General features: G+C 39.6%; 4 protein-coding genes across 6 annotated transcripts in view; all 4 read right to left on the bottom strand.

Moving 5' to 3' along the window:
• c18h2orf42 (chromosome 18 C2orf42 homolog) overlaps positions 1 to 5,107 on the bottom strand; it is a 90,820-nt gene extending 85,713 nt beyond the window's left edge. Inside the window, exons 1-6 of one of the 2 annotated variants that reach the window (XM_067484762.1) lie at positions 4,682 to 5,107; positions 2,580 to 3,726; positions 1,977 to 2,099; positions 1,704 to 1,805; positions 670 to 774; positions 312 to 419 (exon numbers count right to left, since the gene is read on the bottom strand). In XM_067484762.1, the coding sequence (XP_067340863.1) occupies positions 312 to 419; positions 670 to 774; positions 1,704 to 1,805; positions 1,977 to 2,099; positions 2,580 to 3,675 (1,534 nt within the window). In that variant the 5' untranslated portion in view covers positions 3,676 to 3,726; positions 4,682 to 5,107. The remainder of the gene's footprint in view (positions 1 to 311; positions 420 to 669; positions 775 to 1,703; positions 1,806 to 1,976; positions 2,100 to 2,579; positions 3,727 to 4,681) is intronic. The other variant, XM_067484763.1, reaches the window with a different exon arrangement.
• A 986-nt stretch (positions 5,108 to 6,093) lies between these two features.
• Positions 6,094 to 15,575, bottom strand: LOC137103985 (cytotoxic granule associated RNA binding protein TIA1-like). Of its 2 annotated transcripts, none has more exons than XM_067484767.1 (12): positions 15,443 to 15,575; positions 14,251 to 14,347; positions 13,026 to 13,124; positions 10,841 to 10,895; positions 10,584 to 10,671; positions 9,896 to 9,971; positions 9,642 to 9,747; positions 9,296 to 9,394; positions 9,126 to 9,210; positions 8,861 to 8,999; positions 8,555 to 8,703; positions 6,094 to 8,074 (listed from the first exon to the last, which is right to left on the bottom strand). In XM_067484767.1, the coding sequence occupies exons 1-12, from the start codon at positions 15,466 to 15,468 to the stop codon at positions 7,936 to 7,938; spliced, it is 1,158 nt and encodes a 385-aa protein (XP_067340868.1). In that variant the 5' UTR covers positions 15,469 to 15,575; the 3' UTR covers positions 6,094 to 7,935. The 2 variants fall into 2 exon arrangements, with proteins under 2 accessions (XP_067340868.1, XP_067340869.1); XM_067484768.1 differs by having other exon boundaries at positions 8,555 to 8,700.
• dtwd2 (DTW domain containing 2) lies at positions 13,671 to 20,834 on the bottom strand. Its single transcript, XM_067484773.1, has 8 exons — positions 20,613 to 20,834; positions 20,278 to 20,368; positions 19,663 to 19,757; positions 19,352 to 19,550; positions 18,717 to 18,845; positions 15,443 to 17,976; positions 14,251 to 14,347; positions 13,671 to 14,137 (listed from the first exon to the last, which is right to left on the bottom strand). Exons 1-6 carry the CDS (start codon positions 20,762 to 20,764, stop codon positions 17,797 to 17,799), a joined length of 846 nt encoding a protein of 281 aa, XP_067340874.1. The 5' UTR covers positions 20,765 to 20,834; the 3' UTR covers positions 13,671 to 14,137; positions 14,251 to 14,347; positions 15,443 to 17,796.
• A 1,508-nt stretch (positions 20,835 to 22,342) lies between these two features.
• Positions 22,343 to 25,896, bottom strand: si:ch1073-398f15.1 (cardiomyopathy-associated protein 5). The gene is made up of 2 exons (XM_067484761.1): positions 25,653 to 25,896; positions 22,343 to 25,039 (listed from the first exon to the last, which is right to left on the bottom strand). The coding sequence occupies exons 1-2, from the start codon at positions 25,775 to 25,777 to the stop codon at positions 22,738 to 22,740; spliced, it is 2,427 nt and encodes an 808-aa protein (XP_067340862.1). The 5' UTR covers positions 25,778 to 25,896; the 3' UTR covers positions 22,343 to 22,737.
• Between the last annotated feature and the right edge of the window lie 17 nt (positions 25,897 to 25,913).

The raw sequence follows: 25,913 nt of genomic DNA, 5'->3' as shown, positions 1-25,913 counted from the left end.
TATCATTTTTTAAGTTGAAGTATAAGCTATTGGGTCTCTATTATTACATTAGAAATGAAAGCACGACATCTGAAAGCACTACTGACTTTTTGTTGAAGGCTATTCTTAAACAAGGCTCATTTATTAGCTGTATTAGTCAGAACTTTTATTTTATTTAGTTTCCCACGCTGACTGGCTTTATGCTTTGTTGTATACTGTATCTGTGTGTGATACAATACAAACCCTATGATCTGCATAACCCAGATACATAAGCAAGACAACAGTTATTACGACATCTGTTAAAACGTTTAGTAAAACTAATTTTCTACCACCTGTCGTGAAGTTCGGCAGTCTCCTCTTCTTGGATCCGAGTGACAGGCGATGCTGCAGAGCGTTGAAGAAATCCTGGGGAATGTGGTACACCAGTGGCTGGGGTTTCCCTGATGGAAGAAAACCAAAGCAGAGTCTATGCAGCAACCCCGTGTAAAACCACAATACCGTTCCACCAGAGCCACACTAGCTGATTCTCTGTTCCCATTGCAGTCACATGACTAGAATCCATCTTCTCATCCATCTCTAAAAAAATTTGAACTCTCAACCAGTAGATCGCACTCTACATACTATATGTCGGACTGACTTATCTCTCAGCTGAAACGACATGTTGTCTAAATGAACGTGCTTCGGTTTTACCATCAAACTGGTAGTGCATCGTCTGGTGGATCCTCTCTGTGACACTCGCCATCCACTGATGGAAGCCCATCGTCAACGCACGCTCGTCAACGACCTGGGTACTCCCTGAAAAATACACACAGAGACCAGATTAGAAACAGCTAAATTTTCGTCAAATCATGTAATTTATCACGCGAGAATCCATCCGTCCCACTATAATGAATATGGCCACATGGGCTCAGGGGTACTCAGGGTTGCACCACTGCAACCAGACATGCAACTTGAAACTCTATTAAGCAAAATCTAAACTATGCATCAATTCTGTCCAGAAAAACCGCCAAGGTCTCTGGAATCAGATGAACTGACGGTTGAGAAGCTGAAGCCTTGCGTCCAGTAAGAAGAAGCAAATATTCCATTGGAAAACTGCAACAATCAGTCTCCTCACTTCCCAAATGAGTAAAATTGGTGTAATTGAAAGTAAAGCTCATGTAAAACAGTGGTAAACAGTGGTAAACAGTGGTGAGGCGTAGAGTCAGTTAGCAGCTGGTCACAGCTTTCTCACTAAATCACAGCTGTACAGTTCAATTATTCCTATTAATCGTTATTTACTTATTAAACTTGACTTTGTTCTGCTTACAATGTGACTCACTTCAATTAATAATCAATTTATTCAATGCCACATTTGAGTTTTGCATTCAGTTTAGACACCTGAAATACCAGTACTGATCAGTTCTTGCTCATTTTATCTTACCATGACTTGATTGCTTTAAATTACCTTACTTGGTTACGGAACAATACATTACAAAAACAAGGCTCAAAGTCTGCAGAGACCCTGTTTTTAAGATAGTAAAATTACGGTTACAGCACCGTCCACTGCAGTGCAACCCTGTCCTTTTAAATAGCGGAACAGGATTAGCGCTTCAGGATTAAACAAAGGAATGTGAGAGACAGATGTCCAAGATTTAGTCGGCAAAAAGATGAAAAGGCAGAGTGTGTGGGTGTGTGTATGGGGGCTTCGGGGAAGTTGACTGGCTTGACACACAGGGAGGCAGCACCTAAAGCCTTCAGGCCTCCGCCACCAGGGGCTTTCCTCTGACCAGCTTTCCTCGGGCCCGAGGCTGACACTCCCTCTTTCCCTACCCCAGAGGTAGAGGCAGCTGAGGAGGAAGGAAATGAAAAAAATAAAAAATAAAAGAACGACAGGTTTGGAAAGATAAGTCAGGAAGGGATGGAAGGACAATCAAAGATTCAGACAAGGTACTGAAGTCAGGAATCCAACTAGATTAAATGTTTTGTAACAAATCTTTAAAGAAAAATAGCCATGAAACCATCAGAGAGGGAATCATCCAGGCGAAGCTTCTTTCCTCTGAGATGAGAGCTGACTGGATCGACCTTCTGCAGAGGCTTCTCATTGGGAATAATTATTCTACTGGTGGCAACTTGCTGCACATCTAAAGAGAAAAAAATAGAAAGAGGACTCTTAAGTAATCGCTTGTACTGGATCAAATAACTTTATCTCAAACTCTCTCACTATGTTCCAATTGGAAATTTTTGCACAGAAATTTGAAATGATTAATTGCATGGGAATCACTAGCTTTAAGTTTTATGAGGGAGGATATTAACATCTACAAAAATTGTTATGAAATGCATTTTCTTTTCTCAGTTTGGAAGTTGTCAAGTGTGACAGCGACGTACAGACCAGAACAGACCAGGCCTTTTGGTGGCACTCTGAACAACCTGACCTAAGTTTGTTAAAAAAACAGAGATAATGCTACAGCGAGGGCGATGACCAGTTACACTAAGCATTAAAATAAAATTGTGAGACACAGTGAGTTGCTTAAAAAACTCTAACTGAACACTCAGCAAGTAGACAAAAGGTGTAACTATTCCTTTAAACTAGACTGAAGCAGACAGAAAAAAACATGCTGTACCACTAGGGGTGTAGCTGATGAAAGGAGCAAACTCTGCAGCCAGTTTGTCATCGCTTGCAAAGGCACACACACAGGCGTAGAAGTGAAGGCAGGGTTGTTGTGTGGCTGAGCTGGGAGGTGGGTGACAATTGATCGATCCGCCTGCTCCATCAACACCTGGTTTATTTCTTCTGCTGCTGCCAAGGCAGGCACAGCGAAAGACAGCATGCTGCTGTGCCTCCCTGCCCCTTCTCTCACCCTTTAAATTGTCAGAGAGTCCGCCTGCACCTACGGTGAGATGCAGCAGGCCCAGAGGATGGTGGGAATCTGTGTGGCACTTCACCACCAGAGTGTCTTTTGAAACCCTCTGCACCAGGGGCCCTGGGGACTCTGTGGCCAGCCTCCACAGCTCCTCTCTGGCTTGGACAGATGCCTGCAAACCCTCCAGAACTGAGCTTTTTAGAGTCAGCGGCATTGCATGACTCTGACACTCTATGGCTTGTTTAATGTGCACACAGAGGCTGTCGGAAGACTGTCGAGAACTGGCTGAAGCTCTATCCACCTCTCCCTGATTTGACCTTTGACCTTGTCGACAAGAAGGCAAAAAGCAGCGGCCCAGGTTTATCCGGGTTAGCAGTGTAGCTCCATCACCAGTTGCTATAGCAGTGTCAGTAGGAACAAGCTCAACAAAGCCTAATTGTGTGGCTGTGGCTCCTCGTCCTCTGTGACTCACTGAAAATACCTGAACCCCTCCACCTGAGCTACCACCCAGGACTTCTTCACGCTCTTTCCCGCCTCTGTCCTCGCTGTCTATTATCACTTTCACTACCTCCACTGCACATTTCCTGCTGTTTCTGCCCCCTGCTGAAGGATTTCTAAGGGACACCCCACAGGCCTTGTTCTTGCAGCTGAGACCACGGGTGCCGTTGTAGACGCCACACTGCGGACACTTGCGAATACCCCTCAGGGTGGCCCTTCCCAGGTTGGAGAGAAAGGCGGGAGCTGTGGAGGTGCTCTTTCTACTGTCTCGCTGTTTGGCCATTAGCTTGGCCTGGGCCTGTGGAACAGAGGAAGAGACCCCACTCGGTGAGGAGGACACCGTTACTTCGGTCTCCATCTTTAGACTCTCCGTCACTACAAGTTGAGCTGGATCCTAAAAGACTCAAACCTAGACGAAGGAAGAGGAAATGTAAATGTCTTTTGATTAAGAAACAAGCGACCCATTTATATGACCAACCATAAAGAATACCAATCTATAACCAAGATAATAAATAAATAAGGTATTTTACATGAAATGCTCCTATGATTTTCTTTTAAAACAGTTTTATGTTCTTTCTTTTTTTTTTTAAACTATGGACAGATTGTGACAAAACAGGCTTGTGGGCACAGATGTGTAAAAAGCCCCCAACACAGCCAATAGAAGCAAAATCCTAAGACTGTAAGAGACACTAAACAACCACAAAGCATCCATCCATGCTGTTAGTAGTTGTGTTAGCAGTAGATAAAACCATGCTGACCTTCAAAAACCCTGTTACAAATAGTTCCACATCAATGAACTACAACAGTAAAATGAGACACTGTAAGACACTTCGCAGCAGAACAGTGTAAAATTCAAAAGCAGGGAGCAATTTAAAATTAGAACAAGCAGCAGGACAAATGCTGCTTACATGTTAATGATATAATAATAATAATAATAATAATAATAATAATAATAATAATAAAGTGTAACCGTTGGGAACCCCCCCCCTTTTTTTTTTGAGTACTTTTAGTACTTAGCCCAACAAGTTACTTTCATTCCCTACACATCTTCTGCCTTATATGATTTTTTTGTTGATGGTCGGTTACTGTACGTCTGTGAGCTGCGTGTTAGTGCGGGATAAAGTTTACGTTGAAGCGGAAAAACAATCCGCTTTTCTTTGTACCAAATTGGAATCTGCGTTACTTGATTAAACTTTAATTACACCTGCACTGCCTTCAGAAGTTCTGCTAACGATTCCACTACATCGTGCTTCGAATTACTCATGTGCGTTTAAATGCTGCAGCTCCTTAACACACCCCCTGTCGTGCACACGATTCTGATTGTGTGTTGTCTGTGCGGTTTTCTTATCAAATGTTCAAACTACCTGTGATTCGCTTCTCTTTGGTCAAATTTAACTCGACGCTGGCCTCTGAAACCGCCTCGACCGTCGCCATTCCTCCTTACATCCCGACCACCGCATTGCGCCTGTAACGACACCCACAATTGGCTAGGGCGTATCACGTGGGGCAAAAGGAGGCGGGGCGGCCCGTTCAGGACTCTGAATCATGGGAACTGTGGTCCATGTACTAGAATTTTGCTGGCGTTTGTAGACACATGATTCAAGTTTTAAAGCAGTTTCACATGTTTTCATGTATATTTTCTCAAGTACTGTACGTAAGTAAAACTTTGAGCTATTTTACATATGTACTTTCATTGTGTTAGCCTACTCGTTTCACTCGACGTTTCAAAAGTAGCCCTGATATTAGACAAGGCGTCTTTCATCCACTAAACGGTTTAACGCGTGTAAGTGTTGCAGTCTACAGAACGCATGTGAAAAGTGTGATGTTCTTCATAAAGTTAGTTTTATTGCTAAGCAAGGAAAGCATCCTTGCTAAAATAAAACGAAATGTTTAAAAAAATGAAATTCTGAGAAGTTAAGATTTCCCAAGTAATTGTCTTGTTTGCACATGAATTCAACTTACGATTTGAGTAAAACCTTATGAGGCATATGGGAAATTAATCTCAACTAGACATTCACATTATAAAAAAGCATAGAACTAATTAATGTTTAGAATTTTTTTTTTTTTTTTGACTTAATTGATCTCAATAACTTATTTCCCAAGTGGAGTACTTGTAATGTTGTACTTGGAGCACATATTAGTACTTCAACTTGAATATAGAAATAAAACGACAACTGAGTTGGGTACGTTTACCTCTGCTTGGCTATATTAACAATCTATTATTTTGTCCACACCATCAGTATGAGTGAGGCTTAGCAACATACATACAGAAGCAAATGACTATAAAATCCCATACAGTTGGTGAGAAGCACACTGTAAAATGAGCCTGGTCCTCATCTTTCTTCAAACCTATTCTCCTGTGTTCCTCCTTGTTTTAAAGGTCCCCTCCAGACAGTAACACCTTCAATGTTATTTTGCCTAGTTTCCCTACAGAGTATTTATTTTTCTCTTCCAACAAATCAGTAAACATTAAATATTGTGTAAGAAATGTGTTAATATTCCCAGTTTAATTGCTCCACACAGAACGTCTCCTTATACCATAACACCCATTTTTATTGTACTCTGTGTACTGAAAATCACCAAACCTGTAAATCACACTTTTAGCAAACTCGCACGTGCACATTCGAGGGGGAGGCTCAGTGAAACATTCCGTGCAGATTCAAACTCTGCACCTACATAATTCCGACCAGAAACCAGAGAACACAGTGGAGTCGATTTACAAGCCCAATTTTTACATGGAGGGGAACTTTAAAGATGCAAACAGTCCAAGTATGAGCTGTTTTAAGCTTTAGCATTTTAATGGGACAAAGCAAAAACACAAACCATGTTACTGAAGCATTAACAGAACTTCTCTTGCCAAAACATGGGTTGAAAACATTCTTAGGCACCGCCTGCTCTTAAATGATTTTTGGTTAAATTAAAAATTCCTCACTGGTAATAAGGCAACACAATGGATCCACATCCCCCCAAACTATATTAAAATGGTAGTGGCCACAGTGCAAAAATTTGATCCGTATAAGGTTGTTTCTTAATCTATAAAAACAATCATTTGTTAGGTTTAAAACTTAATACCTTAAACTATGTACTGTATTACCTGTTGCGCTAAAGACTTTTGCATTACATAGCAATGCTGCTTGTCCTCCAAGCCATTGGAAGAATCAAAAGTTGCACTGTCTTGACTGTACACGGACCAGCACTGGACGGGGATGCTACTGTCAAACAGCTGCTTCTGGAATCCATTACCCCAACCAGAAGCATGCACACTTTAATTAAAATGTTGTCTTTATACAGATTCAATACATGTGAACAGATTGTTTCGTTATTTACATAAGATTCCCAAATGAAATTACAAAATAAAAGTGGAATGCGCAAAAAAAAAAAAAAAAAAAAAAAAAAAAACAAACTATTTCAAATTTTGCAAAACAAAAACCTTAGTTACTTGTGCAATATTTGTCTGCCTATAAGTAAGAGTGGCTGTAATCCCTGCAATTTGTTTGAGATATTGAAAATCTAATTTAAAAAATAAAGTTGACAGTTGACAGCCACTTAATGTATTATAAACAAACATAAGACAGTCCCAAAATGAAACACAAAAAGGCAAAAGCTCTTTATACAATGTTAGCATTTAAAAGTTGCTTAAAACAAAAAAGAAAATGACACTTTATTATATCTGCTGGGAAAAACCAAAAACGATGGCATAGTCCTTTCGGGGAAGATGAACTGGACACTGTCTTGTGTGTAAAAGCATCAGTTCATGCACACATTTAAGAGCGCGCACGCGCGCGCACACACACACACACACACACACCTTATTCACAGACTGGATTCTCCGTCTGCTCAGTCCATTCTGGGAGATGGAAGTGAAAGAGCGCTGAAAATGTACTTGTTATGTGGTATCCACTTACCCTCAAATTGCTTTTGCTTCTTTCTACTCAGTGATTTCCTACATTTCACAGAATGACTTGACAACACCCTGAGAACTTGCCCAGACTTATTTTTTCATTTTACTAATGAGTGGAGAGAACAACAGTGAGAGCAAGAGGTTCCAATGGAGAGAAAGTAAGAATCAGGCCCCTTGCTCTGCACGTCTTGTGGCCGTGCTACATTACTGTGGACTATTGAGTACTTCCTGTGGCAAAGTCAGTGGCCTTTCGCTCCTTTATTCCGGTTAAACATTGGTATAAAATTCTGCCCTTGCTCTTTGGCTCTGAGGGGCTGAAAATAAGTGAAAACACATTTTATTAGATTTGAATCCTTTTAAACTGAACTGTGGCTGTACATGAAACATCATATTGTAATTAACATTTGGCCAGGTTTTTGCAGGCTTTGGAAAATCAGACCAAATAATAAAATGGACCCAGGAATGCAAGGTGCATTAGCAATTTTAACAGTGTTCTGGAGTGGATACTTTATACTTTGGGCAGTGGGTGAGGTTATGGGCTGGCAAGGTCGATAAAATGGCATCCCAGCCTGCCTAACAGAATGAATTCGTGTGATAACAGAGTGAGTACATGTAATGCACTCCTTGCCCAGCAGAGTATCATCGTTGTGGCCTCAGGAGGCTGAGACAGAGAGAGAGAGAGAGAGAGAGACAGGGGGGAGCTACTATGACCAGTGATCAGTGGGTGTGGTAGCCGGCAGTGCTCATGCCAGCTTGGTTGGTTAGCACCGTCCCGTTTACTCCCTGCCCTGGCTCCACCATGCCTCCGTTACTCACAGCGCCCACTCCTGTCCATCCGGCACCAGCATGTAAATGACTGAAAGAGCAGGAAAAAAAAAAAAAAAAAAAAACAGTCTCAGAAACAGACTCAGGGGAAAGGCAGAGCAGACACAGTGTGTTGTTTCCATGACGTAATGTTTCAAGTCTTTAAATGTGTTACTGAGTAGGTAATAAACGAGGGACAACAGGTGCGGGGAGCAACACCTCTTTGATCAAGATCTATTTACTGGGAGGTCAGCTGATTTGCTGGGACAGTAATGGGAACTGCCAGCTGCTGTGGAAACAACACTGTAATAATTAATATAATTGAAAAGGTTAGGGGAGTTCTCGAGTGCATTATAAGAAGAGGTGGTTCTAATGTCGTGCCCACCCCATTGAAAATCATTCAGGTGGCCAAAACACACACAAACACACCAAACCTTGTGTGTTCTTGTGCCCCCTACTAGCATTTGCAATAAAGGCATTGCAGTTGTGTTCACCCTTGACTCTTGGATCCCGAGTCCTTTCTGGTACTCACTTGTAGCCCTGCTGATCCCAGGCCTGCCCATACACTCCATAGCTTGGCATCTGCCATCCATTGGGCACATACTGACCAATCTGCTGCGTGTTACTGTACCACTGGCCCCACTGACTGTAGGGCTGTGCTGCGAAGCTCACCGTGTTCTGCTGACATGGAGAGTAATATTTTAGGAAGCAAGAATATCAAATGGCACCAACATCATTCAGCGGTTAATTAGAATATCACAGTCAAACTAAACACGGCATCCATTACTCAACCAGGAATTAATGTGTAAACTGTGTTGAGAATAATCCATGTTCATACCTGTGGCATCTGTACCTGCTGGATGGGACTGACCATATCTGTGGTTTCTTTGCCCCAGTAACACTTGACGACATAGCCCTCTATGGATGTTCCATTAACAGAAACTATGGCATGTGCTGCCGCTTCGTGGGAGTTAAACCTGAACACCAATATAAGAAAATAGATTAAATCATCCAATACATATTTAAGTTTTCTATTTAACAGCCAGGTATTAGATAAATATTTACTTGTCAGATCAGACAAGTAAATAAGGACGTCTGCTTACCTCACAAATGAGTAGCCTTTGTCTGGGAAAACACGGATCTCCATTATTTGGCCAAAAGGCGAGAAGGTCTGTCTCATAATTTGCTCTATGAACAAAAGAGCACTGTTAACTTTTCTTTTTTCAAGAAGCGATTCAAACCCAGCGGCTTTATCTTAAGAAAAACAACTGACCTGTAAGACCTGATGTGACTCCTCCACAGTACACGGTGCAGTTGCTGGGGCTGGACTGGCTGACCACCTCATCAAAAGACAGCTGCTTTGTGTTGACAGCTGAAAGAGAATATAGCGAAATCTTATTATATTTGCAATATTTTGTTAGAATAAAATAACTTCTTTCAAATACTTGATATATTAAAACAAAATTTATAGAGAAAACTAAAAGAGTCCCAAAAAGAACAATAGATGCATACAGTGCATATATGTTTCTGTTTGATCTATAAATGCACTTTATGAAGCATTAAGTAAAGGATGAAGGAGAGTCACTAGTAAAGCTTTAATGTCATTTGTGTGGACTTACTTTCATTCATAGTTTTAGGAGCAGGCTTCCTTGTAGCCCAGTTGGTCCTGATCTGTCTACCCCCCAACCACTGCCCTCCCATCTGCTGTATGGCATTTTCTGCATCCTGATTATACAAAACAGAAAACATACAAACTACTGAGTCAGCAACACCAAACACTTCAGTGTAAACCCTGGATTCAACTAAGTCAACAATCAGAACCTTCTCAAGTTTTCTCAGTCCTCTAGCACACAGTCACTGCAGACACACTTACCCATTTGTTGAAGAAGGAGACAAAGCCATAGCCTTTAGATTTACCTGTGGCCATGTCTTTCACCACTCGACAGTCCCTGGGTGGCAGGAAAGGTACAAGGTTAGTCAAGAAATGTATATTAAACATTTTTATCATTAATCAAGCCTATGAAATGCTAAAACCCCAAACAACTAAAGTTCTTAGTTAAATCTAAGTATTATGTGTATATCCTAAACCTCACATATTATTCATGGCCTGTAAAAGTCCACTCAACTGCAACATCTGGGGCAATACTTGCTAATCATTTCTCCACTGTGGGGAATGAAGAAACCTGCTGCCCAGTGGAGCAGTGGCTCTAGCTGCTGTGTTTTTAAGCCGTTTCGAATAACAATAGAGGTTAACGGCACTACAAAAGATGCTAATCCAGGTTACAGACTTTGACACCAACCAGAGACAAGTGATAGTTGGTTTTGGAGTCTGTTTGGGCATTTGTTGAAAACATGAGACATTTGAACATGACAAAAGGTATCTTTTAACATTCACAGTTGAGTAAAAATTGTGCATCCCCTTGAGTTAAAGTGGCAAAAAACATAATCTTCAATTTACATTTAAAGGGTTTTAATGGGACTGTTTGGCAAAGAATACAAAATTACACAGTCTAATGATTATGAAAAAAAAAAAAAAAAAAAAAACTTTAAAAATAACTTACGATATTTTCCCAAATGGAGCAAAAGCTGCTTTTATATCATCTGTGGTGATTTCAGGACTTAGATCACCAACAAATACATGGAAGTGACCTTTAAGAAAAAAGAAGAAAAAACACATTTATAATTTAATTCATCAAAACAACAATTTAAGAGAGTAAATACAAATACGCATGATACAAAGATTTGCATGTAGACTTTAGCCACCACAAGAAACCACGTAGCACTGACAGTTTTTCCTACAGTAGATTTATCTACTTACTGCTTGTGTCTTTCTTTTGGCTGGTTGGAGTTGTGGCCCAGTTGACCTTCACCTCCTGCAAGAGAGACATATGTAGAGAGTGGGGAAGAGAAAAAAGATGAGTCGAGAAGCTCGCTTGCATAAGAAAGGAAGGTGCTTTTTCTTTGATTAGAGGCTCTCTCACACACCACTTTTACTTAGGTAATAATTTTTGATTGAGAACTTCATTAACAAGGCGTTGTCTGTATACCACACTCGGGATCTTAAACCACCACTACAGACTGATTTAACTATTGTTATGTAATTTTACATACCTTTGCATTATTACTAAACAGTAAAATACAGTGGAGAATATAAAGGGATATCAAGAGTTCACCTTCATAATCAGGAACATTTCACTCTCAGTCTAGTAAAAATTTGGAGCAAAACTGAAGGAAGTAAGGTCCAAATAACAAGGGACTTACAAACAAGTGATTTTTACGAACTTGTTATACTCCTCAAATGGTCCTTCAATACCTGTTGAGGATAAAATATTTTCAACTGAATGTATTTTTCTTGAAGTTGCTCTTATATGGATTCTATGTGGAAATAACTTTGTAAAAGAACACACAGTAGTAAAGATGCAGGGGGACAGAAGAGCATCAATTAGATCAATGAATGTTACATGTAGCAGAATTACACAGCAGGGCCACATTAAATTAGTCATACAGATTGCAAAGTCACTTAAGGAAATTGTTCAATAAAACAGAGACAGCATGGAGCATAAAGTGACAAAAAAATAAATAAATAAACTAACAGCAGTTTATACTTGTGTTAATGCAAACATAATTAACACTGATTTTTACTTAAGGATTTACTATTAGTCATGTCTGTCATATAGTTTAAAACAAAATACCCCGGCTTTAGAAAATCTATTGTGTTCAATGTGTGGTAAAACAGTGTTCGCAAAAGATTTTTGATAATGTTTATATCTCATACAGTCAGCTGACAGTTCATTAGGTTGACTTATTTAAAGGTAATGCAGTGCAATAAAACGATTTGGCTTGAATCCTTTAGAATAGAATTTAAATAGGTGTTTTTTAAACCTACTGATCAACCGAACTGCTGTAATGCAATGCCAGAAATAAATTAGTTTTTGGCACAGTATTAATCTGGCTCAATCCCACTCTTGTTGCAGTTTCAACAAAAACAGAGAATTATTACTTTCATGAACAGAGAATTTATAGCAGGACCATTACACTGCGTCAATTTTAGCTAGGTGTGCCTAATAAACTAGCAAATGAATCATTTTAATTGTAAAAACTAATCCAACAATTGATCTTGAACCTAATGTCACACATCATGTGAAAAGCCGCAATTAACTAATTATTTATAAAAATGGTTCCATGACCCAAATGTCTAATTTGGCTCATAGTGGGTGATTTAGCAATTACAGAATTAAGATAAATCTCCAAACTAATTTTGTATGTTAAAGTCCACCAAACTCGGTCGGCATGAAATTTCAGTTTTATTGGTGCAAACATCAGTTTGTTTAAAAGGTGCAATATTGCAAATAATCAACAGCACTAAACTAATCAATCAGTTATAGTGGCTATAAAAAACAAAAGAATGGGTCTAAATTTAACAATAAATGGTGGATTTTGGATCTCAATATTTGAGAAACCTCACCAGTCAGAATGTTGTTGGAACAACACTTTTTGCTGAACCTGCTGCCGTTTACATTTGTAGAAAAATCAGACACTTTCATAACCTTCTAACCTCCTATACCAACCGCTGTGGGAGAAAAGCACAATAAAAGGTAGACTGCACTACAGCAAGCTAGTGATTTAAGACTAATCAGACTGATTTACATAATGGTTTTCATTTTTTGAAGTGATGAGTTACTTAATGATCCATCAACTGAAATGTGTTAATGTTGGGAGAAAACAAGATACTCAGAAACCACTTCATTCCACCTAATTTAAGTATTTATCCTTTATATTATTTAGGTTTTTTTTAAAGAGGCAAACTTGCTGAGATGAGTATGTGGTGTTCCCACTTTGGTCATTTTACATTATGCACAGAATACTGTGCACAGGGAAATGAAACCAATTAAAATGGAGCAGTAAGAGTGCGGTGAGCAGAAGTTTAAGAAGATATTTGTTTTTCCAGCTAATTAATGTCAGCCTTCCACTAGTTGACTCACCCAGGAGATATGATAGCTTACCTTACCCAGTATTTTCCGACCATTCATGGCTGCAATTGTGGCAGTGGCATGTCTATGCTCATAGAACTCCACAAAGCAGTACGGATCGTGACCTGCTGTCTGGAGTGGACAGGAAACAGAGAGTAAGTCACTGTCATTATACAAGTCTTTGAAATAGGACATTATTAAGCTTGGACCCCCACTAACGAATAACAGAAAACTAAGCCATGGAAAGCCGAATCCGTTCCGGAGCCATTTTATAACCTGTTAACCCAAGAGCATTCAAATACCACTGCTGGCAACAAACCAAGTCATTTTTATTAAAACTGAGGAAGTGTCAGAAGTTGTCAAATGTGTGACAAATCACTACGTTGCCAATAATATCTTCATTACAGCTCAGTAGACTGTTGCAAAGCAGAATGGAGAAAACATTTGTACATGTTCTTGGTAAGATGCTCATTTTTCATTTCGTATAAACCCAGTCTAATAACAGCGGTGTCAACCAAGTCCTTGCTATAACACCCACTCAATAAGTAAAATGGAAACATTTATCTATGTTAATGAGAAAATAATGAGTAATTATGGTAAGAGTGTGCATTTCAGTCAAGCCTCTGCACAGCTACGTGCATGCTACAGCAATAGGTTTAAATATCTGATAGAAAATAAGGGTGGTGGGGGGTGGAGGGGGGCATTTCAAACAAAAATATGAGTAACTTTAACTGTGTCAAAGAAATCACAACACGGGTCAATTGTAAAGGGTTTGGATACAAGCTGGATAACTATGAGGGCAAATTGTTGTCAGACATTATGCAAGTAACCTATGGGGACAAAGACAGGTTATTTGTTACTAAATTTGTTATCCACGACGGTAGAAAATGCTATGGCTTGTAAGGCTATTTACATAATATTGGGCCTAAATGGCACAATGGTAAACACAGCCACCCTCGAGTGACAGTACAGTTACAGTTAGTATGCCACAAAAAGTCAAGAAAGCTATTCTGTTAAAGTAAGAAATATTTACCAATATACAATTTACCCCCCCCCCTTAAAACCAAATCGCAAATGGCTTTAAGAATCCCATATCGGTCAGGTTACAGCACTAAGAAATTGTTGTGGATCCACTGGAAAAACGTCTGAGAAGAAACAAGGAGAATGGATTTTAAGAAGGAAGACTGTGGTACAAGTATTTTGTCATACAACAAGGAAAACAGCAACATGTACTAAGGTAGTGTGCTTATTAACTCACATCTACTATCATTTTACAGCTCTTGCAGGGTCCAATCTGGCCAAACAACTCCAAGATGAGGGCCTCTGTCACGTCCCGGGACAGGTTCCCCACATACCTAGATAGAACAAAGGACAGAGACAAGCTTGTTGCTGAATTTCACACTTGGGTTGTGAGCAGTATTCAGACAAAATATGACATAACAGATGTTTCAGTACTTTTCTGGCATTTTATTAGAAAATAATCATATAATCACATTAAATGACGTTAAAAATGGTCGTTAAATAATTGAAGCCCTAGTTTACACGTAGAGTTTCATAGAATTTTGAATGAAGACTGACGTATGTATATATGTATGTACAGTATGAACGAATACCAAAACCCCACAGGCATTATGCAAAAATCTCATGGCAGTCAAATATAAACAATTAAGCCAAAGGAGTCTGTAATCCCCGCATTTAATATTCAGCTCTTTGGCCAAACACCTAAGGACAAGTAACACTCTTGCAATCACAGCTACTGGCCTTGTTTTAGCTCACTGCCGGCTTTAAATAGAATTAAGTTAATCTTACCCGAGTAATAAAAATAACAAAATCCAAAATTAGCATCAGCATTTGCGTGCGTTTACATTTAGAGGGGTCACCACAAACAGAAAGAAAGCCCCCTTCTGGGCCTGTGCAGTGAGTCCATTGAACAACAATTACAGGAGGTAATGATACAACAACGTCAGTTGGAAAAACGCTAGTTCGATGTCCCGGTCAACGCCAACCTTATTTGCGGTATAAAGCAGTTTACTTTTAGATTTACACTTGTTCCATTCGGCACAGACAAAACACAAGAACTGTTTTGTTTTTTTATGTTAATAGCAAATACATCTTTACATTTGGGTTTAACATTCACTGGAAGCCGACGCGTTAATTTGAGATCTTTCTGGAATTAGCTAGCTAGCGTTAAGCCCTGCTCGGATGGCAAACATTGTGTTAATGTGGTGAATTTTCCAGTGGCTAAATTGTTACAATTTGCTTCGACTTTCCGTGCAAGGCATTTAGTATTTACCGAAAAACAATAAAAACAATATCGGGAAGTGAAAAAAAAAACTAGGGGTTCAACATCACGATGCCAGAGACGCTTCGGCTAACAAGCTGCCTGCCACTGGCTGTTACGTGACGAAAACAAGTGGTTAGCTAACGGTAACGCAGACAGACACACTTACAGGGTTTTGGGCTGGTCATCGTCCATTCTGTTTAACTTGCTGGCCGAGAACAAGTCGCAACCCTGAGAGCAAATCCACGACTGTCGCGGGCCGCTGCCTGTGACACCGTCAAGTTGTTTTATTGCGCAGTACGAACTGATTTACCACCGCTGTTAGCTCCAGAGTGAACAATGGAGTAGCCAACAAAGATGGTGGACCAGCCGGGGCCGAAATCAAAAACGCATGCGCAATAATTCAGCCAAAGGCAACTTGAAGGCGTCAGTTGGCATTGATGCACTTCCGGTTCCCTCGTCCCGGCGTCTATGGATTTTTAAAAAATTGGTTTTTGATAAAATGCTTGTCTATGAATTTTTTTAATTTGTTTTTGATTAAATGCTCGAAATAAGGTCTGTAGTAAACATAAGGTCAGTAGATTATTGCATTTTACTCAATGACATAAAAACCACCAGGAAATACCCCAACACGCGCTATTTTAGCTACAACGTGTCTTAAAATAGGCGATTAGTAACTATAAGAGTAAATAAGCATACAGATTGTAGGACACATTAAGTGTCATTCTGAACGCTCTAGTGATTAGTCCGCATTTAGTGCCTAGTTAAGTTTTTAATGATCGATCACGAGCTTTATCAGGTCATGATAAGAAATGCGTTTGCACAAGAACCTGGAAGTTTAAAGGTGGTGACGTTGAAATCATGCGACCGTGATGTAGTTCGTTTAGAGCCTACCCGTAGCTTTTACATCTGGTGAGTATATACAGAGAAAAAAGGAAGAATTTGAATAATTCTGTGAAGTTGTATACCGAATAAAATAAACTTTAGTTACAAATTATTTGGCAGATTCAAATTACAAATACAAAATGTAATTCAACAATAATTTCTAAAGTTATTGTTAACATAGGATTCTGGACAAGAATGTGATCACTGGCCTATGTCTTCACCTGCAAAATATTCCAGAAAAAGAATCAAATTGCCATAAATAGATGCAAAATGATCACAGGGACACAAAAACCCAACAAAGTTGCAAATTGGCCACAAAGACAATCAAAACAAGTACACAGACCAAACAACCAAACAGCATGCACAAAGAAGCAAATGACCACAAAGATGAAAATACATTGAAAGAGAATTTAAAAAAATAATCAAAACTACATACAAAATGCTACCAAACCATCACAAAATGTTTTAGAAGAAATACACAATGACCACAAATGACACACGACCACAAAAAATGCGAAACATCTAGATAGAAATGCAGTTGGATGGAAACCAGCCAAAGACCTATAACAGCGTTAAAAGATGGGAGTACAATCAACTCATCAGTCAATGAATTAAGTGAATTAATTAACAGGAACAGGAATTGGAAAACATGCAAACTGACACAGGTACATATGGCAAAAACTTGCTCACCAAGCTTAGTAGGTTAGATCACATTTCTTTATTGTACTTGTTTAACATTCTTTATATTTCTTCTGCACTTTTATTTCAGGGTTGAACATAAAATTTCATCCATTAACAATTATACTGAAGACAAAAAAGCTAAATAAATAATCTTTTGTGTTTAACAGTCTTCTAAACAGTGACTTTGCTACTAAAATAAATTTAACTAGCTGCCAGAGAGCCATACCAGACATGCAGGGAGTGCTGCATTTTTCTATCAGCTTTATTGGCAATCTGCATGTATTCTGCAGGTAAAGTATCCTATTATTATTATTATTATTATTATTATTATTATTATTATATGCACAAACAATACAACTTTGTAACTAAGTTACTTATTTACAACATCTCTCCATCTCTCTATGCAGCAATGAGTTTTACATTTAGTCTTTAAATTAATTGGAAATGATAATACAGAGTGGAATTCTCAACTGTAATGGTATTATTCTTGCTGTCTTTGGTAGATTGTGTATATTTACCTTTGTGTGACTTCAGTGCATAACTTGTGCAATAGCATATTTTGTCATATAACAACATATTAATATTTTGCTATTTTTAAAAAACATGTGAAATGAGCCCTTTCAGTTCCAGTATAATCAGCTATAGCCAAATATACTAAATATAATTACAAGAGAACCATCAATGTTTATAAAATGCACAGAATTATGTAAACTGTTTTTAAAGCAATGAAATCTGATTTGCCAGACCTTGACACTTAAAATAAACCTTTTTGCCATATGTTTTTAGTAATGAAAATTATTTAAGTTACATTTACCAGCTTCCAGTAATTATCCAACAAGATTACTCCGACAAAGTCCATTAGTTTCCATGCCTATACCCTGATGCTGCTACATGCTGCTCTTACAGTATAGTCCTAAGAAGATAAGTTGAGCATCTTTTGTCTGGTCTGTTCCTTCTTCATCTCGGGCAGATGTGGTGGTCGGTGACAAGTTTCTCCATCCTCTTTATTTTGCGTTTGTTCTTGGGCATGGGTTTGTCATACATGCCGTTCTTCAGCAGATGCTCCTTGCTATGATGAATCTGAGCACCATGCTGCAGTTGAAAGGAGCACAGGGCATTTAGGGGTCTCAGCAGAACCTGCACAAACAGAGAGCAAAGGCAGTGATTACAAAATAAAACTCTAGATTTCATATAGGAATTGTAATGTTGTTAAGTTTTCCTTTGTGTCTGTACTGTGCATACGTTGATCCGTGCAAACAGGGAACAGCTATTTTTGCATACTTGGAGCCAACTGCACTAGGCTAACATAACAGAAGTCATAGTGCAACTCACTAATTCCAGGGCAACATAATAATACACTGCCCCACCAAACAAAAAAACAGGACGAGTAAAATAGGAAAGAACCATCCAAGGGATAATTTCAGCAGTGATTAATATGACTCAGCTGGCAACACATTACTAAGTGATGCAATGAGTAGCTGGCTACCTGCATTTACAGAATAACAAAGTTTTAACACCAATGGATTTTTTCCTCCCTGATGGCACGGGGAAGCACGAGAACTTAAGGACGTTCTAATACATTTATAAAAATTAAAAATAGCTTTGTTGGGGGTTATTTTATTGTTAATTCCACTATGTGTTTACTAATTATGTTATACAAGTACTTACTCTACATTAAAACAGAGCTCTCTCCCAGTGTCACTAAAAAGTAAATATTATCTTTATTGCTCAGGTGTTTTATTGTATTGCATTAGAACATAGTTTTTTTTAGAAGCGTACATAATAAACTGGTCACAGAGTGTATAGATAATTTTGAATTAAATCTGTATGGTATGTCAGATGTGTACTATCATGCATAAATAATTTCACCACCTCACCTCTTGGATATTGTCATTCCGCTCCAGGATGGACAGCGCAACAGCAGCGCACTCCAATGTAGACAGACAGATGTTGGACGGTTGTGTACGGATCACATACTGACTGGACAAAGTCCTATTGAGCTGAACCTGTTGAAAGCAGAGCTGATCAATACTGTAAGTGTGGCAGGTTTAGGTTGCAAATCACGCAGAGTCTTATGGGGCTATTATCATAGCGATTTCAATAGTAGTTGTTTGTGGTACGAGTTTGTGTCTAAATCTCTATCTGTCAATTCAGATTTTCAAATATTTGCAAGAACCTGTAGATTTGTAAGCCAATTTGTGATTGTGTAATGGAATAAGCAAAAGGGTATTCAGATTTGTAAGTGTAATGACATGTATAAATGTGTAAAAGAAACTGTGAAAGTGTACACAAATCTGTTAGTTCACACACTCTGTAAATACAAATAAGATGAGTGAAAGAAACTGCATACACATATGACAACAATTAGCTAAAAGAGCTGTGAGAAAACAAAGATGACAACTACGACAGCCTCATTTATATTTTTTGTGTTGTTTACAGTGTTGGGTTGGTGGGGGGCCTTTTATGTGGCCCATGTTCATGATCCACCCACAGATAAAGTACTTATGCCCACCTGCTTCGGTAGATGGAATAGGCTGTTTTTGAGGAACATGTTTTTCGCCTGGCTCCAGGTGCCATCTATGATGATCACATTTTGCTTTACTGTGCCTACTTCTTGGTACTGCACTAGCTCCTCTAGGTTCTGTGACTTGGGACCTGGGTACAAGATCAGCGTTTTGCTGTCCCGACATACTGCAGCCAGCTCTGGGTGCCTGAAAGGAGAAAAAACATTGATACAAAACTAGTCTATTAGCATATTAGAGTAGTCAGTGAGAATAGTGGTTTGATTTTGAAAAAAAAAAAAACAAATCAGCATGGACTTACTTTTCCTCATTGAATCTCCTTCCAATTATGACATTGCATTTTCCTTGTGGCAAACAAGCAGCAAGTAGAGGTACTGTACGAAGAACTCTGCTCTCCTGAAAATGCACAGACCATTAATTTACCAATGAGCCCGAGTCATGAGCTGGCATGTTATCATAAAGGTGAGAAGGCGTGTAAAACAGGAAAGAAATTAATAAATAAATAAATACAGCTTTATGAAACCCTGATATAGCTAGTAATCGCATCCATGGAACCCAGACATATGTGCTTCTGCATCAAACATAACTTCACATGGAGTTATTGTCTAAACAATGTGTGAGTTGGACACATTAAAATAGTGTTATGAGTAGGTGTAAGTGGGCCTGACCCACCATGTCATACTGTACCTACATGTTGTTTTTAACTAATTGAAATTTGTGGCTTGTTTTGGTTTGTTTGTTGTACCTTAAATAAATACATTTCAGACCTAATTAAGTGGAATTAATATGGAGACCCACGATAGTGCAGCTGGTAAACGACTAGATTTACAGCCTAACATTTCACACCTTTTACTTCAGAAAAGTGTCGGTGAACCGCTTCCACCCCGGGTCCTTCGAGGGGGGTCTGACAACTCACCTCTGCAGGATGCTGCACTACGTACAGACACGTGGAGACCTCCAGGGGTTGTGGTGGGAGAAAAGGACAGAGACACACCTTCTGAGGGCGACTACATGGGAGGAAAGTTGCAGACGTGAGGCTGTGATATCCTAGTTACTTCCCAGCCTGCTATAGCCCCATCTTTCTGTTTCAGGTGGTCTTGAGCCTTCTGTAACGACTCTTTAAAGCATGCTAGTTACTTTAAGAGAAGCAGAATAAGGAAGAGGCTGAACGATTTCTCGCCTGTCTCGTCCAATAACCAACCACTGAAAAACTCGGCTAACTAGCATTAGCTTCACTTGAATTCAGCTCACCGGCACCGTAAACACGTCGGTCTTCTCTCACCGACCTCGACCGGGAGGACAGCCAGGTCCCCAAAAGCGTCGACTAGTCCGTTTTCCATCGAGCAGATATCGCAGGTCTCCAGTCTGTCTTCTTCGGAGCAGACGCTGGGGACGTTAGCCATTGCGGGGTTAGCGCGAAGCGAATTTCCCCGAGTCCTGAAACACAGCGCGAGGAGTGACTTCGCGCATAGAACCACAGCAAATAGAAATGATTTACTTAGCGGAGGATACGTTGGTTATATAAAACAATCTTTGTTTTTAATTTAGAATACTACTGTGCTTTGCTAGTCGTGGCTACAAAGACATATGCAATCCAAAAAAATAATTTGAAAAGTTGAAAATTGACGGAAATAACAATACACCACAAGACACCATAGTTAGGCATATTATTTAAGTTTAAGTTTTAGTTTATTTATACCTTCATACTTCTACTACACTACAATTCAGTGAGTAAGAATGAAGCCTTTACTACAATTTATTGATGACAACCTTGATTACTTTTTCCAATTACAGTATTTAATCCACCAATAAAATACGATGTGTTATTCATAGACTAGCCACTCAAGTGCATAAAGTTAACTACAACTTATGTTGGTTTTTAAAAGTTTAATTCACATGTAAAGCCCCCAACATTTTTCATTATGAAATTATGGATTTTCTAACAGTGTAGCAGGATTTAACAGTCTGTCTGTAAATTCATAGTGAAAGTGTGAAATATCTTCACGTGTTCTCATGTCTTAATTTGTTTGACAGGCTGTTCAGAATACAACTATTACTGTCACAATAATTATATGTAACCAAAAAAGCTACACATAACTTTTTGTTTTCAAAAAAAAGGATTTGATAATCAGACAAGCCGCACACATTGTCTTCCAACGACTGACTGACTGATATATCCAGTCTACCTACTGTATTTCTACAAAGTGAGACTTATTTTGGTAAGGTGGTTGTAGCCATGAACTCACAGCTGCCACCTGTCGACGTGGAGGAGGAAACATTTTATTTTAAAAGGCGAACACTTGAACACTTACTGGGAATAACACTGGATGTCGCACAAGCCCATTTAACTAGAGAATGAGCTCTAACACAGTGGACTGAGTGTATAAACTACAGTGCACACAGATTTCAAGGTCATGAGGCTTGGGATCACTGCTGAGCTCCGGATGGGACCTTTGGATTTAAGGATGGACGCAACAGTATCTGTAAACAATGCTCGACGTAAAACCTGCTTCAGTGACCACGTGTGTAGGCTAAATGCTACGCTGGGCAGTCAGTAAAAAGCCCCCTAACAGGCAAAAATGGGTTTTACTTTTTGCAATCCAGGTTTAGGATTGATGCGGCAAAGCGGTGTTTGCAGCTGTGGAAGGAAGTTTCTTTAGATTTATCTTAAGTCTGAGTTTAAATCCCATGCCATGTCATATCTCAACTGACCTGGAGGCAGTTGTGTTCAAATACACAACAAATGTAAAAATCATGTTGCAACCCTAAAAGTGAGAGACATTGTGTGCAGCAGCAGTATTAAAAATTGGCTATTTATAGATATGAAGAAAGGAAGGATTTACACAAATTTTATGTCTTAAAACATGTCTAAGGACGATCTTTAAGTAAAATTCTTACATTGCAATTAAAAGACGTCAATTATGGGCCACGATCCAGCGTTTTGATGGATATTCGGTTCAGATAATGTAAGAAGAAGCATACACAGTTAAAATGTTTGTTTTAATTCTCTATAAATCAGAACTCTTTGAAAACATTAAGATTGATTGTTACTGGGTATGTATAACGTGGCCACTTTTTTCCACTGTTTACAAGTCGGTACACAGACTCCACTTGGAACGTGGTGTCAGGTTAACAACCAGAGGGGCCTATTTATACATGAAGATCCATCACACAAACACAGACACGTGCACTCTCACCCTTTTTATCCACACTTGTGACACACACCGCTGTTTTCAAATGCACTATGATTCATGCATTATTGCAGCCCTTTGGCTGTCATGTACATGTGGCTCATCTACTACGATTTTAAGACCTCGAATGAAAACACATTAGCAAAAGCAGAAGATATTCGGCTTGTTAAAATACTGTAGCTAGTCTAGAGTATAACACACTGTCCCTTGTCTTTAGCTGCTTCAGATGGTAAGGCAGTTGTATCTCCTTGTTTATTTGGATTTGTCTTTGACTCTGATGACTTAAAATATGCCTCTTCTGGTTTAGTTTGTTTTGAAGCTGTTTCACTTATTCTCTCTTCTTCTACAGTTTCAGTGCCTTTCTCCTCAGCCGCAGCTGGTTTTATATGTTTGCCGTTTGTGTCATCGCTGTCCTTTACACTTTCAGTTCGCAAGGACCCGGTTTCCCCGGCAGCAAATTCATTCTCACATAAAGAAACTTCAGCAGAACGCTGTCCAATTTCCTCTCCATCTCCTCCCTCATCAGCAGTCTCTGCAGGTGATGCCGTCTCCTTCTCCTCCTCCCTCAATTCCTTTCCGCCAGCTTCCTCTTTTTCCTGCATAAGCGCATCAACAGGGGTCAGAGGTGTTAAGTCCAGACACGTCTTAGGAGAGGATGTTGCCTTCCTCCTGGGAGGAGCAACTGGCTTTTGCACTTCCAAATCTTGTTTCCAGAGATCTTGATTTGTATCCACGCCAAAAACATTCTCATCCAGTAATAAAGGATCATCATCTGTAATATCCCAGTCTGGTTCTTCTGAGGGAAACTCAAAGCTTGAGATGCTGAGTGGATCTACCTGGATTTCAGTGACTTTTTCTGTGGTTATTGATACACTTTTGTTTGTCTTGGATTTACTTTTTGTAGTTGATTGGGTTTTCTCCTTTTCTACTAATCGAGGAAAGGGATCCACATCACATGGGGAAGAATTGGCACTATCCCTGAAGAAATCTGTGACTTCTTCCTCTGAATTTGTCTCTGCCCCTTTTTCAGGCTTGGCGTTAAAATCACCAAAATCATACAAATCTTGAGTCAATACCCAGTGGCCTTCTTCTGTGTGTTTTTCTTTATCAGATTGCTCCACCTCCAATGCAGGTGTCTCATCTACCAGGACATATTTCTCTAAGTATCCCCTGGCCTCCCGATCTGAATGCCTGCTATGAAAGGACGTCTCAGAGGTTATACTTTCTGTATCTTCTTCTTTTTTCCGACTGCCAATTGCTTCCTCATACAGGTCGGTGTAAAGAAAGGCCATGGCCTTGGGCTCCTCAAGCAAAACTGGGTCGATAATTTTGGGAGGTCCTTCAGGTAGAAAGATCGGAGTCAGGATGTCCTCTTGGCTTCCAAACAAAGTTGAACCACTCGGTTTTGAAGGAAGCCTAGAGGGTGCTCGACCTTCGTTGTCTCGGACTGGACTCGGCATGAGGTAGTCCTCCGTGCCACCGTAGAAAACTTCATCCAGAAGCTCGCTGGTGATTTCCTCTAAACTGATGGCATCTGACTTTTCATGATCCACAGTTGTTTTTATGGTGGTGGTTTTGTCTTTTGGCTCCACAGGGGTCTCCGTGTCCACACTCTCAGTCACATTCCCTACTTCCGTTTCCACCTGCCCCTGCTTGGTCACAGTAGGACCTCCTGGAGCCTGAGCATCAATCAGTGTAAAAGCCTCAAAGTAGTCCACATTTCCAGCAGTTCCTCTTCCAGGAGGTCTGGGCACCGGAGCCCCTGGGGGATCCATTATATGCGGATTAATTAGAGACGAGGGATTTAATAGGTCACTTCTTGATGCACCTGAAACTACTGGAGCATTTGTTGAAATCAAAAGCTCATTATCCATGGTGTCATCACTGGCTTTAGGAACAGAGGTGTCCTCCAGATAGGATAAGTTGTCCACCAGTTCTTTACTTTCATCTTCATCCACAGTAGAGAGTTTAGGAGGAACAACAATGTTGAGGATTTCAAAGCCTTCAGAAACTAAGCTGAATAGCCGTTGTTCTTTATCTTCCATATGATCAGCTGCTTCCTCTTCATCTCCTTCTCCATTGTTTTTTACATTTGGCTGTGAGACTCCCATTAATTCAGGCCTCCCAGAGATGATGTTCTCAGACCTTTCTCCAAGGACATCTTCCTGTTGGTCTGCCTTGCTCTTCGTACTGCTTACCCTCTCTTTAGTTTTTTTCTGTCTTGAAATCAGCTCCTCATCCATGACAAATATAATCTTTCCAGCTTGCTGAAACCCAGCTGTTGAAGGCTGTACTGGGACAGAGGAGCTGAGATCCATCGTGGGCATTCCAGCTTCAGACACCCATTGCCTGGTGCATTGACCAGGGGTTGTCTCCCATGCGATCCCACTGTCCTCACCTTGCATAGTTACCATGGAGAAGGAGGAGTCCATCATCAGGCACTGCATCTTTGGCCGGACATTGTCATCATGGACAGCCTCGCGTAAACTGAAAGCACAGTAACAATGAAAACAATGTGTCTATATAGATAATTCTCCAATGTGTGACAAATGCTCAGTTGCTTAGTTATCATTTTCAATGAGTAGCTAAAACAACCGTCAGCTCAGCATTTATTATTATTGGACCTTGTGCAATTACACATTTCGTGTGTTAAACAATCATGTGAAAGTTCTCCAGACAAAGTGACAGAATGGGCTGTTCTCTAAATCCTATTCACACACTAAAAACATATTATTGCTTTATTAGGTATGCTTATCAAAGCAAAAACAAATGTAGTATAATACCTGAGTATTGCAATAATTCCTCCTACATGAAGTGTTTATTTTATGTCTGAATTGCTCCAAAGATTCAACTGTATTTAAAGTTTTGCGGTTTAATTAATTGCGTTACACAAAGAGTTGTTTCTGTTATTCAGTCCACCTTTGTTGATATAAATGAGATACTGTTGGAAACACCTGTGTGAGTGTTTCTCGTTATTGTGAAGTAAAAGTCTGCTTCCTGTCTTAACTAATCAAATGAAAACTTTATGTTAAAATACAGAGAAAGTGTTTACTATAAGCTACAGTAATATATCTACAAAATAGTGGTTACTGATTCGTACCTGTTTTGAAGGTTCTCCACTTCATCGCTATCCTCGAGGTTTGTCTCTGTTAAATCTTCAGGCTGCAACACTGTCATCTCAGTTTCAACATCTGAGCGAGCAAAATCTTCTGTCAAAGCATCCATTGTTATAATATCTTGACCAATTTGCTTTCGCCTCTCAGTCCAACTCAGGGCTGATCTGTCGATCCCATTCTAGACAAGTGTGCTGGAGGTGAGTTTTCATGCTCAGCGTAATCTCGAAATAGAAAACGAGTCTTCC

This window comes from Channa argus, chromosome 18 (assembly GCF_033026475.1).
Source record: "Channa argus isolate prfri chromosome 18, Channa argus male v1.0, whole genome shotgun sequence".
Taxonomy (NCBI): Eukaryota; Metazoa; Chordata; class Actinopteri; order Anabantiformes; family Channidae; genus Channa; species Channa argus.
The sequence above is the reverse complement of the archived record's forward strand: the minus strand, read 5'-3'. Positions and strand labels throughout refer to the sequence as shown.